Source organism: Echeneis naucrates, chromosome 24, assembly GCF_900963305.1.
Source record: "Echeneis naucrates chromosome 24, fEcheNa1.1, whole genome shotgun sequence".
Classification (NCBI taxonomy): domain Eukaryota; kingdom Metazoa; phylum Chordata; class Actinopteri; order Carangiformes; family Echeneidae; genus Echeneis; species Echeneis naucrates.
The window spans coordinates 17808603-17822466 of NC_042534.1; the positions used below are offsets into that span (position 1 = coordinate 17808603).

The following is a 13864-nucleotide window of genomic DNA, read 5'->3' on the forward strand; positions in this document are numbered from 1 at the left end:
TAGTAAGTAAATATAAAAAAAGACTACAATTAATAAATAATAGATTAATCAACATGAATTGGTCTCTTAACTTGAAGAGGTGCAACCGCGTGCGTGACTTAGCGTCATTTCCATTGCATACGTCATCAGCACGCGACCAAATACAGTTTAGGCGCGAGTTTTAAGGATTTGAAAGGTTGCTCAAAAAAAAAACAATTAAATAGACGACTGGGGGCGGATTTCAACATCAAGTATGAGTTAGGCTGGTGGGATAAAGCGTGTGTGTGTCGCTGCCATCATGACACAGTCAGTTGTTGTCCAGGGTGAGTAAAGCGCGAGTCCGAGCAAAGAAAGGAACGTTACCCTAGTTAGCTGTCAGTTTGTTGTGATGTGGGAGATACTAAGTATACCAGTACTGCTTGCAGTCGACCTTCGGAACGGCAACATTTCTTTCCAAATGTTTACTGAGATTTTCTGTGGTGTTCTTCAGTGGGACAGTGCGGTAACCAGGTCGGCTGCAGGTTTTGGGATCTTGCTCTGCGAGAACATTGCCATGTTAATAAAGTAAGTGCAAATGCACGCAGCTGTAGCAACAGCACATCAAGCCATGGATTGTGTACTTTCATCTTAAATCTGCTCACATGCTGATTAAACTGAATGTTTTCAACAGCCAGACATTGACATAGACGTTGGCTTCTTCAAACGTATTGACGTTCTTGAAACGTGAACCCATAAAGCAGTAGTAGTTATCCTCACTTTTGCTCAAAAAGCCCTCACTAACCCCTTTCCTGCACCGATTGAGCTATTGTAACGGTTGCAATCCCTATTACTTAATTTCAAGTTATAATTTTAGAATTGTTCAGGGAAGTCTTCAGAGACAAGTCTAGTAATATATCTGTTTCTGTTTTGGTGTAATAATAACTCCCATGGGGATTAATTACATAATTCTGATTATGAGTTCTATGACCGTTGGTCTGGCTCTGAAAGAATAGACTGGTCAGAGCAAACATTCAGATTGTAATAAATACTTACTTGGCATTACAATAAGGAAGTTCCTTGGCCTGGGGCCTTTCTGTGCAGAGTTTACATGTTCTCTTCTGTGCTTGCGTGGGTTTTCTCCTGGTACTCTTGTTTCCTCCCATGTGGGTTCCATGTTACTACCTTTTTGGTTTTTGCTGTTTTGCTTTTTCTTAGTATGTCTCCTTATCAGCTGTATCTCAACTGGCTCTTGTTTGGTGTGTTCACACAAGTTGGTGTTGCTGATATGGTTTGGCCAGAAGATCCTGAGGATGCATCTTAGGCAGTGGTTGATGAAAGTCTGCAGTTTATTGGTGGTCCTCCAGCTTTCAGATTCATACATTATGGATTTGATGTTGGAGTTGAAGATTTTGAGCTTGGTATTGAGTGAAATGTTTTTAGTTTTCCAGATCTTATTTAATGTGTTGAATGTTGCTCTTGCTTTCCCAATTCTTGACTTTATATGTTCCTCTGTCCCACCGCCCACAGCTATGGCACTTCCCAGGTATGTACATTTGTTGACCTCTTCCAGTTTCTGGTCCCCAGTCTTTATAGGAGTCATGCATACAGTAGAATGCTGCATGAGTCATTCAGGCTGTTCCAGTACTCTTCTAAGGATTGTTGGAGTTCTTGCAGGGCTTGGAACCTGGTCTGTAGGGCAGTTTGATACAGCTCAGTTGTTCCTATGTCCTGGAAGAGCTGGATGTTGAATTTTGTTCTGCTGTTAGAGGGGTTGTTGCGGTGCTTTAACTTAAATTTAGAGTTTTGCAGCCAGTAGGTGGTGATCTGACCCTGTGTCTGACCCCCTCTTCACTCGTACATCCAGGAGAGGGTGCCTGAACTTCCTGTTTATACATATGTAGTTGATTTGGTTTTCGGTACTGTGGTCAGGTGATATTCAGGTGGTTTTGTGGATGGGTTTATGGGGGAAAACAAATTAAATTAAAATGAAAAATTTCCATGAAAATGTCTAGTGAAAACCGGAAAGCATAAATAAATAAATAAATATATATATATATATATATATATTCATTCATTTATTTTTATTATTGTTTTTTTTTTCATTCTTAAATTATAGCCACATTAGCTCGACAAACAAAACACATTTTGTACACAACTGAAAACATCCACAGATGCCTGATAGGGGTGTCGTCAGGGAAATTAGGGTTTTGCAGGTATTGTTTGGCACGGCAGCTGTTGCGCTGCATTGTGGGATTTGTAGTATAAGCCCCGATCCCAATTTTCACTCTACTCACGACCACTAGGTCTCACTCACTACCCCTAGCCCTTACCCATTACCCCTTCACCCTCAAAAGGAAGCCACAAGGGGTAGGGCTTTGTAATCTTCCCCAAGAAGTGGGACACCATTTGCTCTGTCACTGTGCAGTTACGCTCAGGCACGCAAGCGACTGCATAGTCCCAGCAGCAACATGGAGTCTACAGTTCATGTAAATTTCAATCTGCATGCTCTCTGGGGGTCGTCATTGTTGTCTGATTCGGTAAGCAAATTATGACGTGAAGCATTCTGGGAATTTTTCACTGGCCCTTCTTCTGGAAGTCAACATCGGAAAACCCTCGTTCTGAAGGGCTAGATTCATATCTCCTACCCCTAGTTACGCCCACTACCCCTACATGAAAAAAGGAATTGGCACACCACTAACTTCGCGTTCCTGCAAGGGTAGGCCTAAAAAGTAGGGGGTAGGGGTTGTATTGGGACTGGGCCTAAGTGTTACGGGCATCCCGTTAAAAAAAAATTTACAATGTGGTTTGACACATGTTCTCTAAGTTGTCCATAGGTCTGAATGCGAGCGTGAGTGGTTGTTCGTCTCCTTTCCCACCCGTCTTTGTGTGTTGGCCCTGCGATGGGCTGGCGACCTTTCCAGGGTGTACCCCGCCCTCGCCCGGAACGATGGCTGGGAGTGGCTCCAGCACCCCACGCGACCCGGAAATAGATAAGCGGTAGAAAATGGATGAATGGCTGTTGTAGTGTTTGCTTTATGATAAATCTGTACTTGTTGAGATCTCAGAACACAACCACATTGCTACAGCAAAGTTTGACAAATAGGAATCTATGTGCTCATGTTGTAACAAACCATTATCATTATAATCCTTTAAGGGGAGCTCAATTTTATTTCCCCTCTTTCTGTATAGGTGTGTGTAACACCAAACACCACAGTCTAAGGGCTTCCCTAACTTCCAATTTTTCTTCTTTTTAGAAAGGATTATATGATGAGGCGCTCGGTAGCTTTTTCCGCAATGTTGACTCAAGGTAAGTCCAGCAGTATTAATTCCAATAAATGCTGCATGGTTTATGATGTGTCTTCCAGAGTGGTTCAAATGTGGACCTTTTTATATTTATTGTGCTTTTCTAGGAAAGGTGATGAAACAGCTTGTGGTGTTGGTGGAAGAATCCAAAACCTGAAGGCCAGGGTAAATTGTGCCAATTATTATGCATTAAAAATAAATATATTTTTCACATGGTTGCTGCTTACTTTAGAGTCAGGGTCAGAATTTGGGTTTGAGTAATGACTCTCTGGCATCCATTGGGTCAGGTTACAAAAATGAGTTATGGAATGATGGCTTGAGGCTAAAGGCATGTGGTGAGTGTATAGCAATGAATTACATGTGTTGGCCTTCTACTTGGATTTAAATCCACAGGCTGTACTGGTGGACATGGAGGAGGGTGTGGTCAATGAGCTTCTGCATGGCCCATTGCATGATATTTTCGACAGCACTCAGCTCCTCACGGACGTGTCGGGTTCAGGCAACAACTGGTGAGAGACAGACTAGCCACAGGATGCCGTCTCATGAGCTCATGTAGCCCAGAGCAACTGCTTAAACATAATTTTCAACATATGTTTGACAATCATTTACATGTGCAATTGCATCATTCAGCACTGTAATAGAGTTGTGTTCAGGGATTTAAACTGGTTTTCCAAAATAAGTGCATAATATATAATATTTATTGTGTTAAAAAGATAAGAATCTTTCTCATACAGCCCTTTACGTTTCAAATTCCCAAGAATATGAGTAGTAACAGAAACAGAGGAACAGTGATGATTTAGTTGCCTCAGGAACTGGGACCTTTTTAGAGTATGCCTCTTCTAAAGCTCACATGGCACAATCTGGGGTAAAGGTCTGTTTTGTAAAAAAGCTTGTCTTAAAAAAAAAAAAAAAAAAAAAAAATCTAGAGAGAAGTTGAAGACAATACCAGCCACGCTGTCACAGCTGTTAACAATTACTCTTTGCAATGCCGTGTCATGTCAACATTGTTCACAGGGGATACTGAGGTGTTAAGGCTGATTTATGTAGAGTTACATGCTCATAGCATATAGATTTCTGTTGGAACACTTGTCCTATTCAGTATTATATTCTAATGTTTGTAAAAATCTGCAGGGAAACAATGCAGGACACTGACTTAATTAAAAAAAGAAAAAGAAACTTACAATATTCTGTTGTTATACACATGGTAACACATTTATTATATCTGAGCTGCCACCATCTTAGTTAAAAAGTGATCCTCAAAGACATATTATGTATTTTTATCTGCTTATCACAGTCAATGAGACTTTATTAATGTCTTAATTTTCATAGTAATTATGATGTAACACAAAGTGCTTAACAGAATTGCATCTTCTGAATGTGACCACCTTTATTCGTTTTGCTCAACGAGTGTCCACAACTTATTTTCTAAATCCCCTCCTTCGAACAGAAAAATATTGCTTAATTTAAACATTTTATTTTTTCTTTTTCTTATATGAATTGGGCAGCAAGATTTCTGCAGCCTAGCTTTAGCTCAAAATCTTGAGAACAAGTGTTTTTTGCACAAAAGCAGTGCAACAACCTGCTTTGACACACTGCTTGCTTGACAGGGCGGTTGGACACATGACATACGGCTCGGCCTATAGGGAGCAGATAGTGCAGAAACTGCGGAGGGCGGCAGAACACTGTGACTGCCTGCAGTGCTTCTTTCTCATTCACTCCATGGGAGGCGGTAAGGCAAAAAACTGCCAGTACAAATGTTTGCAGGGATCCTTGAAATAGGCCCCTAGCTGAAACATTAGCTCAATTAGCTAATTTTGCACGGATTTAAGCCTAGATGAGAAATTAAATTCTGAATCACAGAGCCAGTTTTTGTGTTGTATTTAAACATTTTAGTAATGCTATGCTGCACTGTTTCTTACATTTGACCTAGGTTCTGCTAACCCCTGCATTTACATGTATTTACAATGATGTAATCTAAAGTGGTCAATTTACACCACGTTATAGGCAAATAAACAGGTGTACAGCTGTGCTGTATTCTATCATCCAGATTGTCATTGAAATGAGGGTTTATTCTTCAGCATCGGCATCGCTTCACTTCCCAACCATAGACCTTAGTACATTTTATGGTTGGAACCAGTCAGACTGTGTAAGAGAATGTATCAGGCGGTCTTACAATGTATGCCAGATACAATGCACACAACTTTTAATATGGTAAGTTCTGATTTCAAAAAAATGGCAACTGGCGGATTGCAAACTAGAGGCTGTTAAATGAAAGGCAGTTCAAAAACCAATGTGTGACGTCATGGCAGGTTGACGCATTTGCATTTACACCACTGAGAGAATGTGGACCCACATGGCCAAATATCTCTGCAGTGCAGGTCTCTAATTCCAGACCCTAATAATGGAGTTATAGAGGTCTCAAGAAACTGGAAAATCAGGATACTGCAAAAAGCTTATTACTTTACTCTGTCAAAATTTGAGGTACTGGTTCTGGCTTGGGGACCAGAGTGTTGAGCCTGCTGGAGGAGGAATTTCCTGAGGTGTGTCGAATTGTCACCTCAATCTATCCATCTGTAGAGGACGATGTCATCACCTCTCCTTACAACAGTGTCCTGGCCATGAGAGAGCTGACAGAGCACGCCGATTGTGTCTTACCCGTGGAGAACCAAGTCTGTATATGTGAATGTTTCTTTTTTCCCCCTCTGCGTTGTATACACATATAAACCAACATTTAACAATTCTGTGTGCTGCCCCACTTCTGCAGTCATTGGTCGACATTGTGACCAAGATTCAACACATGTCTCATGGTGGAAAGCCAGGGCTGATGATTAAGAGAGACAGCAGCATCATTTCTGGACAGGGTGTCCTTGTTGGGGCAGAGAGGCCCTTTGATGCTATGAATAACATTGTGGCCAACTTGCTGCTCAATATTACCAGGTGTAGTATTACTGTGTGTGTTTGTATGAAGTAGATAAAATGTTAGATAGTTCAGTGTTGTATACTAAACATGAAAATACATGCTGTACTACCCAGCTAAAAATAATTGTGTTACCTTTCATTAAACTATTGTATAATACTTCCAACCTGCTGGAGGTCAAAACCAAGTTCTACACACCCAACTTATGTGAAAGTGAATCTCCACTAATGGGCCATTGTCACAAGGAGCTTTGTGAACACATACCTGGGTCCAACTCCACCGTTTTGGCAGACCAATGCATTGAGAATTGATGAAGCCCCTTGGATCACTTGCATACAACCATGTCCATTGCAAGTTTCATTTAACTGAGTTATTTATCTTCTGTTTCAGCTCAGCTCGTTTTGAGGGTTCACTCAACATGGATCTGAATGAGATTCCCATGAACCTGGTGCCATTCCCCCGTTTGCATTACCTGGTGCCAAGCCTCACGCCCCTGTACACATTGGCAGATGTCTACATCCCAACCAGAAGGTCTGGTCAATGGTTGCCACTGCAGCTATTTTTACCTCACAACTTGTTTTGACTCCTACTGAGCTCTGAGTATTTAGCTTACAAGACCATCATCGTCCATTCATACAGATTTCATGTTGACTGAGGTGATGAGGGAAGCCACTGCACTGAAGGCCTCACTCACTCAGTGCTTAGAATTTGTTTACACAGTTATTTGAACTGTCATTTGAAATATGATGAGACAGCAGTGGTCACGTGGAACAAGAACCAAATATATGTGGCCTGGCAGTAGGATTGGCCAACATCACATGAACCCAGTCTTTTCACAGATGCTGAAAGGAGGAAAAAATCTTCATATGGGATTTGAACTGTTTTTGCATTTTTCTCTTGTAAATTTAAAACATGATTATTAGTTGTAGATTAGTAGATTATTCAGATCTGAATTGGAGCTGCATATATAATATAATCATAATCTCAATATGGCCAAGTACAATATCAAAGCAAAGGTGCAGCACGTCTTTTATGAAAGTAAATTATGCCTCATCAGATCATAAATTATAGTTTGTGGTGCTACAGAATTACTTCCACCCATATTTTTTCATACATGAGGGAGCATAAACATTTAGTATAAGAAAACAAAAATCACATCATTCTCATCAAAAATTAATTTTTAAAAATATTTTTTGTATCAACTTTTTATTCACTTTATCAAGAGACAGTGTTCGCACCAGGTTTAGTGCTGTGGGCTTGGGACAGGAAAAGAACAATTTAACCTACCACCCAACCATCAATTCACCACCTCCTCAAAAACAACTGCTATGAAAGTTGCCTTGTGTGAGCCATGGAGGCCAAATCGGCCCAAGAGAGAGTAGTGGCTGTGCAACTCCTAGAAATGAATGCATGTTACTGTATGCATGCAAAGCGGACTGCTGTTCAAAAATATCTCGCCTTCTCAGCAAAACTTCCCTGAATAAATAAAAGGTTTAATAAAAACTGCTGCCTTCTTAAACACTGCCCCAATGGCTTCTAGTCTATCTCAACTGCACCTGAAACCTTTGTAGACCTGCTTTATTCAATAAATGAAGAAACTGTGCTGAAAAAAAAAAACAAACAGCAATGGTTATTAATCATTAGTTTAAATGTGATATCTGAAAAGTGTATGTTAGCAACATTGGCTTTTTTTTTTTTTTATCCTATGATGCAAAAAATTTTTTGCCATCTCCTCCAGACTCAATCAGATGTTCAGTGACGCCTTCAGCAAAGACCACCAGCTTATCCGAGCTGATCCAAAGCGCAGCCTCTACATGGCCTGTGCCCTCATGGTTAGGGGCAACGTGCAAGTGTCTGACCTACGCAGGAACATTGAGAGGTCAGCACCACCTCTTCCCCTAAGCCCCTAGCTTCACTTCAACAGAGAACAAACAAGTACACCCACCCAGGTCCAAAAATGACCTTCACCCTCACACTCTTACATAGTACCCCCATTCAGCAGTGACAGCAGTGATTCATGACTGGTCCATTCAGCACCCATCTCTCTTAAACTCCCCCTGCAGACCTTGTTTTCCTGTGGCATGTTGTCAAGAGAAACTGAAACAGAGGCTGATGTGAAAGCACATATTTATGCGTGACCATGGAAGGGAGGTACATGGAGGGAAGCAAGAAATATTGGCTAGCAGGAGACTCACAAGTGGCATTTAGTGTCTGTCCATTTCTTGTAAGAAACAGTTTATCCCATTGCTCTTTTTTCATGAAACGAGAAGGAACTGAACTGAAATCTATATTTGCTCCAACAATTTAATATTATTCACCTTCAGACAGTCGGTTGGGGCCAACATTGGAATCTGCAGGAAATCTATGATTGAAGTGTTAACATACAATCTAGCATATTGTATTGGGGTATTGAGAACAGATGAATTAATAATGAAAACAATAAGTCTGGGATGTCCCTCTGTTGAGATCTTATAGTGGTTCTGTTGTCATACCAACAACAAATAATAGCACAATAAAACAGATTTTAGTGTGTCCTTGTCCATCAGTGACATGTGATCACCTTCAGCCATGCTACTCTCTGAATTTCCCATGTCCCTTCTCTAGACTGAGGCCATCACTACCCTTTGTCTCATGGAATCAAGAAGGCTGGAAGACGGGCCTGTGCTCAGTGTCTCCTGTGGGTCACTCCCACTCCCTGCTGGCCTTGGCCAACAATACCTGTGTGAAACCCACATTTATGGACCTGAGAGAGCGTTTCAACAGGCTCTACAGGAAAAAGGTATGTCTCAAGTTGCTCCATGTTTTTGAACATTAGATGAAGAAACAAAAGGGCTAAAAAAACATTGTCTATTAATGGTTGTTTTTTGGTCAGGATATTGGAAAAAAAACCCACAAAGAATTAAAAAAACTGCAGAAAATATTGAAAGACTTTATTTGAAAAATAAATAGGCTTTTTTCCGATCAACATATTTTTTGATTAACTTCCTGATTATTAATTGATGGTTAAATTGTAGAGTGTGATCTTAATGCCCTGTTTCCTCTGTCTTAATGCCGTACATACTGTATCATCGCCATCATCATCATCATTCCCCTTTCGAAGGCTCATCTACATCACTATCTGCATGTAGAGGGGATGGAACAGAGCTGCTTCTCAGAGGCCATCACTTCTCTCAGCTCACTGATTGAAGAGTATCATCATCTCGATGTCAACAAGGGGACACTCATGCATGACACACCTAGGCTCAGCATCTGCAGATGAAAGTCCTCTCTGCTGTAAAACTTTTTGTCCCCCAATTACTTCACACAACAGATATTTTGTACATATCTTTATATGTTGTCAATCCCAGTTGTGTGATTTATCCATGTTTAAAAAAAAAAAAAAAAAAAAAAAAAAAAGCATCAACATTTCAAAAGAAGGAGCAAGACGCACAGTTTTGCCATTTTCAGCTTCCTGCCCATAGCAATATGAGATGCTTTTAATGAGTCAAATGTGCTGTACCAGCAACTCCACTGGCCACAGTTGATGTATGTTTGTGTCCTGAAAAGGTTTTATCAGAGCTAACAGCATTAATGATCCCAGCCATTCTTTCTTATGAAATGAGGTTATGTAATTCATGTTTTTGCCTTCAGTTTCATTCAGGCACATCACCACTGCTGAGGAGAACTTAATAACCAAAGTAAGCATGTTTTTAAGTCCTTATTCCAACACATCATGGCTCACACCCTTTGTCCCTTGGCTTGTCCGGCAGCTCCATTAAAGTAAGCGCAGGTCAGAGAACATGTCACCAGGATGGTTGCACCTCCTCTGACACACACAGGATGTTATCCACTGCATCTTCCACTGTGTATTGGAACCTTCTTTGCAAGTAAAGTTGACCTTGATCATGCGTGATTTGTTGGGTACACAGCAGCGTTTGTCTGTGCATACACCGCAATATGTGGGCTTAAACTTCTTGGTGCTGGTGCAGCCAGAGAGTGTCAGCTTCTCTGCTTTCTTTGCCTGGAATTTAGGACGGCACGTCTTTCCCTTTGGCATCTGAAAGTGAAAACAGTATTAAGTAGCATTTCAATATTTTCTACAAAACCATGACAGTACTTGAAAAGAATTTCACTTGGCACCTTAATGCTCTTAGGCACACTCTTTTCACATGGGCGCAGCAGGCATAAGCGACGGTCCTTCCTCATCTCACATTTGCTATTGTCGTTATTGACGCGTATAGAGATTCCCAGGTCACATGTCTTGGAGCAGGGACTCCATGGTGTGGTCTGGATCAAACAGTTCTTCTTCCAGGCTAAAGGAGGATCCCTGTAAACTTTCATTATTACAGTTAAAGGGTATTGTGTCAACAACACCTTACATGAAGTACTACCCTATTTGTCATAGTACTGGCAAACAGAGCACAGATCTTAAACTCAATAAAACCAAACCACCTGATCTGAGGCACCTTAAGAGAATTAAGGCTCAATTTTGACAGTGGAAAGAGCACAGTTTAAAGGCCAAGTGTCATATGATAAGCCTAGTTCTGACCAGTAAGCCCAGTCCTAACTAGTTGGTCCAGTCTGAGCGCACACCTAGGAACTCTGCACTCTGTGGGGAAAATCTGTGCTGAGCATGACTTGAATTAAAGGCACAAATAACTTGAGGGTCATTCTAAGAAGTGTAAATATGTTTTTTGTTGATTATGGGACAGATTTCGTCAGGATGATGAACATGACACACTGTGTAACATGTTGTGCGCCTGCCTATTTTATGCATATTTATTTGCTAAATCACTTAAGATTAATCAAATACTACACCACTGACTTCATTGTTGAATGAATGTACTAGCAAATGGACTAGCTAAGTATAAACTCCCATGAGTTTTTGTAACTGGGAAATATAATCAACTAACCTAATCACACTGTCTCGCTGAGTGGAAAGCATGTAACACTCATTCCATAATCAACGTTGTGCTAATACACACAAAGGTTTCATTTTCTCTGTATTTATGTCAGCTCTTGAATTTGGAATTAAAACTATGTGCTTTATGTTTCCTTCGTGACACATTAAAGCCGGATGCCCTAAAATCAGAGTTTCATACCCAGCAATTCTCCCTCTGTATCAACTTAAAGCATTGGAACTTTTTCAGTTGTTGAACCATCACTTTCTCTGTTAACAGTATAAGGAATGAGATGCCCCACCCACCACACTTCCCAGCCATTTTCCTCCACAGGTTTACTCTATAAACACACACCTGACATGTAGATAGTATCCTGCTGGTGCTTCTTTGGGCTCTGATTGCTGCGGAGGCCAGCTGGCATGTTGCCCATCATCGGGGCAGTGCCTAAAAGGCCAGCAGGCTTCTGGATGAAAGCAGGTGTGCAGCCAATGGCTCCGGCAATGCATGTGCACTTATAGAGGGAGCTAGGCATGAAAGCTTCTCCATTCTCATAGTGGGCCCCATTCAGGTCGCAGCCCACTGCCATCATGTCTAAAAGAAAAGGCAAGCGTTTCAGGAATCTGGTACTCAACTCCATTGCGATGGGAATGAAATTCATTAAAAGGTGTATTTGAATTTTAGACTGATTATGGTCTGAATATATGACTCCATATAAGAAAAAAAAGTACTGAAAGGAAAATGTGCAGCATTTCTTTGGCATACCTTGTCATGCATAATGAAAGACAAGATGGGCTTACATGCGCAGACCCCAACCTCGTAATTTGGTTGGTCAGCTGAGAAGTCGCAGTACATGCCCTTGTGTGGGTCACAAATGTCCCTCTCATTGCACGGTTCTCCGATCTGCCTGGCACAGCTCTTGCAACAGCTGCACCCATCTAGGATGGTGCTCACCCCTGGGGAACAGTGGGGTCTCTTCGGACACTTGCAGGGCCACTGGCAGAACTGCCGTCTATCAGCTGTGGCCTGTACACCTCGAGGAGCCAGCAGCTGCCCATTGTTCTGGGCCCTACTGAAGCACTGGTCAGGAACAAAGTGTCTGATTGGTATAAAATCTACCTTTCTAGAAAATTTTTCCTTGAAACAGCAAACAATGGTTCACATCTCAAATTGGTAATATAAACTCCACACCATCGTGTGAAAGTCAAGTGAAAATGTGCACAATTTTAAATAGTTTACAGTGTGTACATTTGTACACAGGTAGCATAGCTGCATAATGGTTAGCACCATTGCCTCACAGCAAGAAAATTGTGGGTTTATTTCCCAGATTGACTGGTGACCTCTCCATGGTGTACCCCACCATTGCCCAGTGTGAGCTGGGATTGGCTCCAGCACCCCCCACTACCCGGAAATGGATAAACAGTAGAAGATGAATGAATAAATGGATTAACATTTGTACACTTTGAAGATTACTTCATTATGAACCTCTGGCCAAAGAGTTACTCCACATCACCCAACACCTCAGCACTATCTTTTTGAATCCATGTAGACTTGCAGAGCTGGTGTTGAGCAACACCTTTGTCTACAGCTTTCATAAGTCTGAATGGCCATCAATACCAGAGCAGAACAATAGCCCTGTATTGGACTGGAGTCATCTTGCAAGTCTGTAGGCTCTTTTAAGAATTGAAGAAATTAGTTTTTAAAAGCCTTTAGAGAATCTGGCCAAGTCTTATTGGTAGACTTGAGTAAAACAAAGGGGCAATGTTTTTAATGTGCTAATTCCAGTCAAAATGTTCATGACTGGTATAGGCATTTCTAAACAAGGAATACTTTAATGTCTTCCAGAGAACATACGCTGTAAGCAATAGCCTGAAGCTCAAACAGCTAGAATCTGAACTAATCTAGCTGATGAATTTATTGTTGTGTTCTTCTGTACAATATCCCTGTTAAATTCAAATGCTTAAACCTGCAGATACAGTATGAATGAGCTTAAACTCATGAAACGAGTGGTGGCATCCCAGGATCTCATACTACTACAAGTTTTCAGTAGCAAGAAGCTGTTTGTTTGGTTGATGTTTTGCAAAGATTCAGTGCACTTGTGCTCCAACTCTATGAGCTGAGTGCTTCCAAGGGTCACTAAGGGTTATGCCAAAAATCTGAAGACTGCCTGCCAGGTTTACTGAATAAGTTCATTTCATAGTGTGAAAATGGGTCCCTTGGAGCTTTTGTAATGACATCAGACTTCGTTCCTCTTTTGCAAGCAACGAAAATGAAATTAGAAACCACTGAAACCTACATTTAAGTAAATTCAATGAGTTTCCCAAGACTTTTAATACTTACACATTTTGAAAAGTACAGAAGTTCTTCTCAAAACCTTTATTTTATTTTTACATTCTAAATAACTGCCTCTCTACTAATAAACCTCAAGCGTTTTGGTTGGGATTCTTCATGTTACACCACATGTAACAACCATGAAGTGATATCTTATAAGGAACCCGTTCTGCCTGTTAGAATAGAAAAAAAAAAAAAAAATCGTCTTACCTGTTGTGCAAGGATGACCAGGAGGGAACGGCAGACAAGTGATAGCATCTTTCAAATGAGAAGATCTGTGTGAGCTGCAGGAGAGCATAGCGGGTGAGGGAGCAGGAAGGTGGGATGAAGGGAGGGGGACTGGGAGGACTGACCTGTCAGGGAAGGGGACAAAGCGCCCCTCTGTCTCCTCTGCAAACACACCTTTCCCCTACCTTACGGATTCAGAGAGGAAATATTTGTCTTCATAACTGCTGGACCATTCCAATGCCTAGAGGTC

At 41.2% G+C, this 13864-nt stretch overlaps 2 protein-coding genes across 6 annotated transcripts in view; one reads left to right on the plus strand and one right to left on the minus strand.

Annotated features, from left to right (window-relative positions):
• Positions 1-173: 173 nt before the first annotated feature.
• tube1 (tubulin, epsilon 1) lies at positions 174-9574 on the plus strand. Of its 4 annotated transcripts, none has more exons than XM_029496022.1 (12): positions 174-302; positions 470-543; positions 3213-3265; positions 3369-3426; positions 3655-3770; positions 4869-4990; positions 5743-5930; positions 6026-6198; positions 6569-6709; positions 7917-8057; positions 8783-8957; positions 9279-9574. In XM_029496022.1, the coding sequence occupies exons 1-12, from the start codon at positions 278-280 to the stop codon at positions 9435-9437; spliced, it is 1425 nt and encodes a 474-aa protein (XP_029351882.1). In that variant the 5' UTR covers positions 174-277; the 3' UTR covers positions 9438-9574. The 4 variants fall into 4 exon arrangements, with proteins under 4 accessions (XP_029351882.1, XP_029351883.1, XP_029351884.1 ...); XM_029496023.1 differs by having other exon boundaries at positions 5839-5930; XM_029496024.1 differs by lacking the exon at positions 7917-8057.
• The window catches only part of ccn6 (cellular communication network factor 6), a 28785-nt gene continuing 24473 nt past the window's right edge, over positions 9553-13864 (minus strand). The window contains exons 2-6 of one of the 2 annotated variants that reach the window (XM_029496027.1): positions 13597-13670; positions 11856-12135; positions 11413-11649; positions 10298-10470; positions 9553-10214 (exon numbers count right to left, since the gene is read on the minus strand). In XM_029496027.1, coding sequence (XP_029351887.1) covers positions 9933-10214; positions 10298-10470; positions 11413-11649; positions 11856-12135; positions 13597-13644 — 1020 coding nt within the window. In that variant the 5' untranslated portion in view covers positions 13645-13670 and the 3' untranslated portion in view covers positions 9553-9932. Of the gene's footprint in view, positions 10215-10297; positions 10492-11412; positions 11650-11855; positions 12136-13596; positions 13671-13864 lie in introns of both variants that reach the window. The other variant, XM_029496026.1, reaches the window with a different exon arrangement.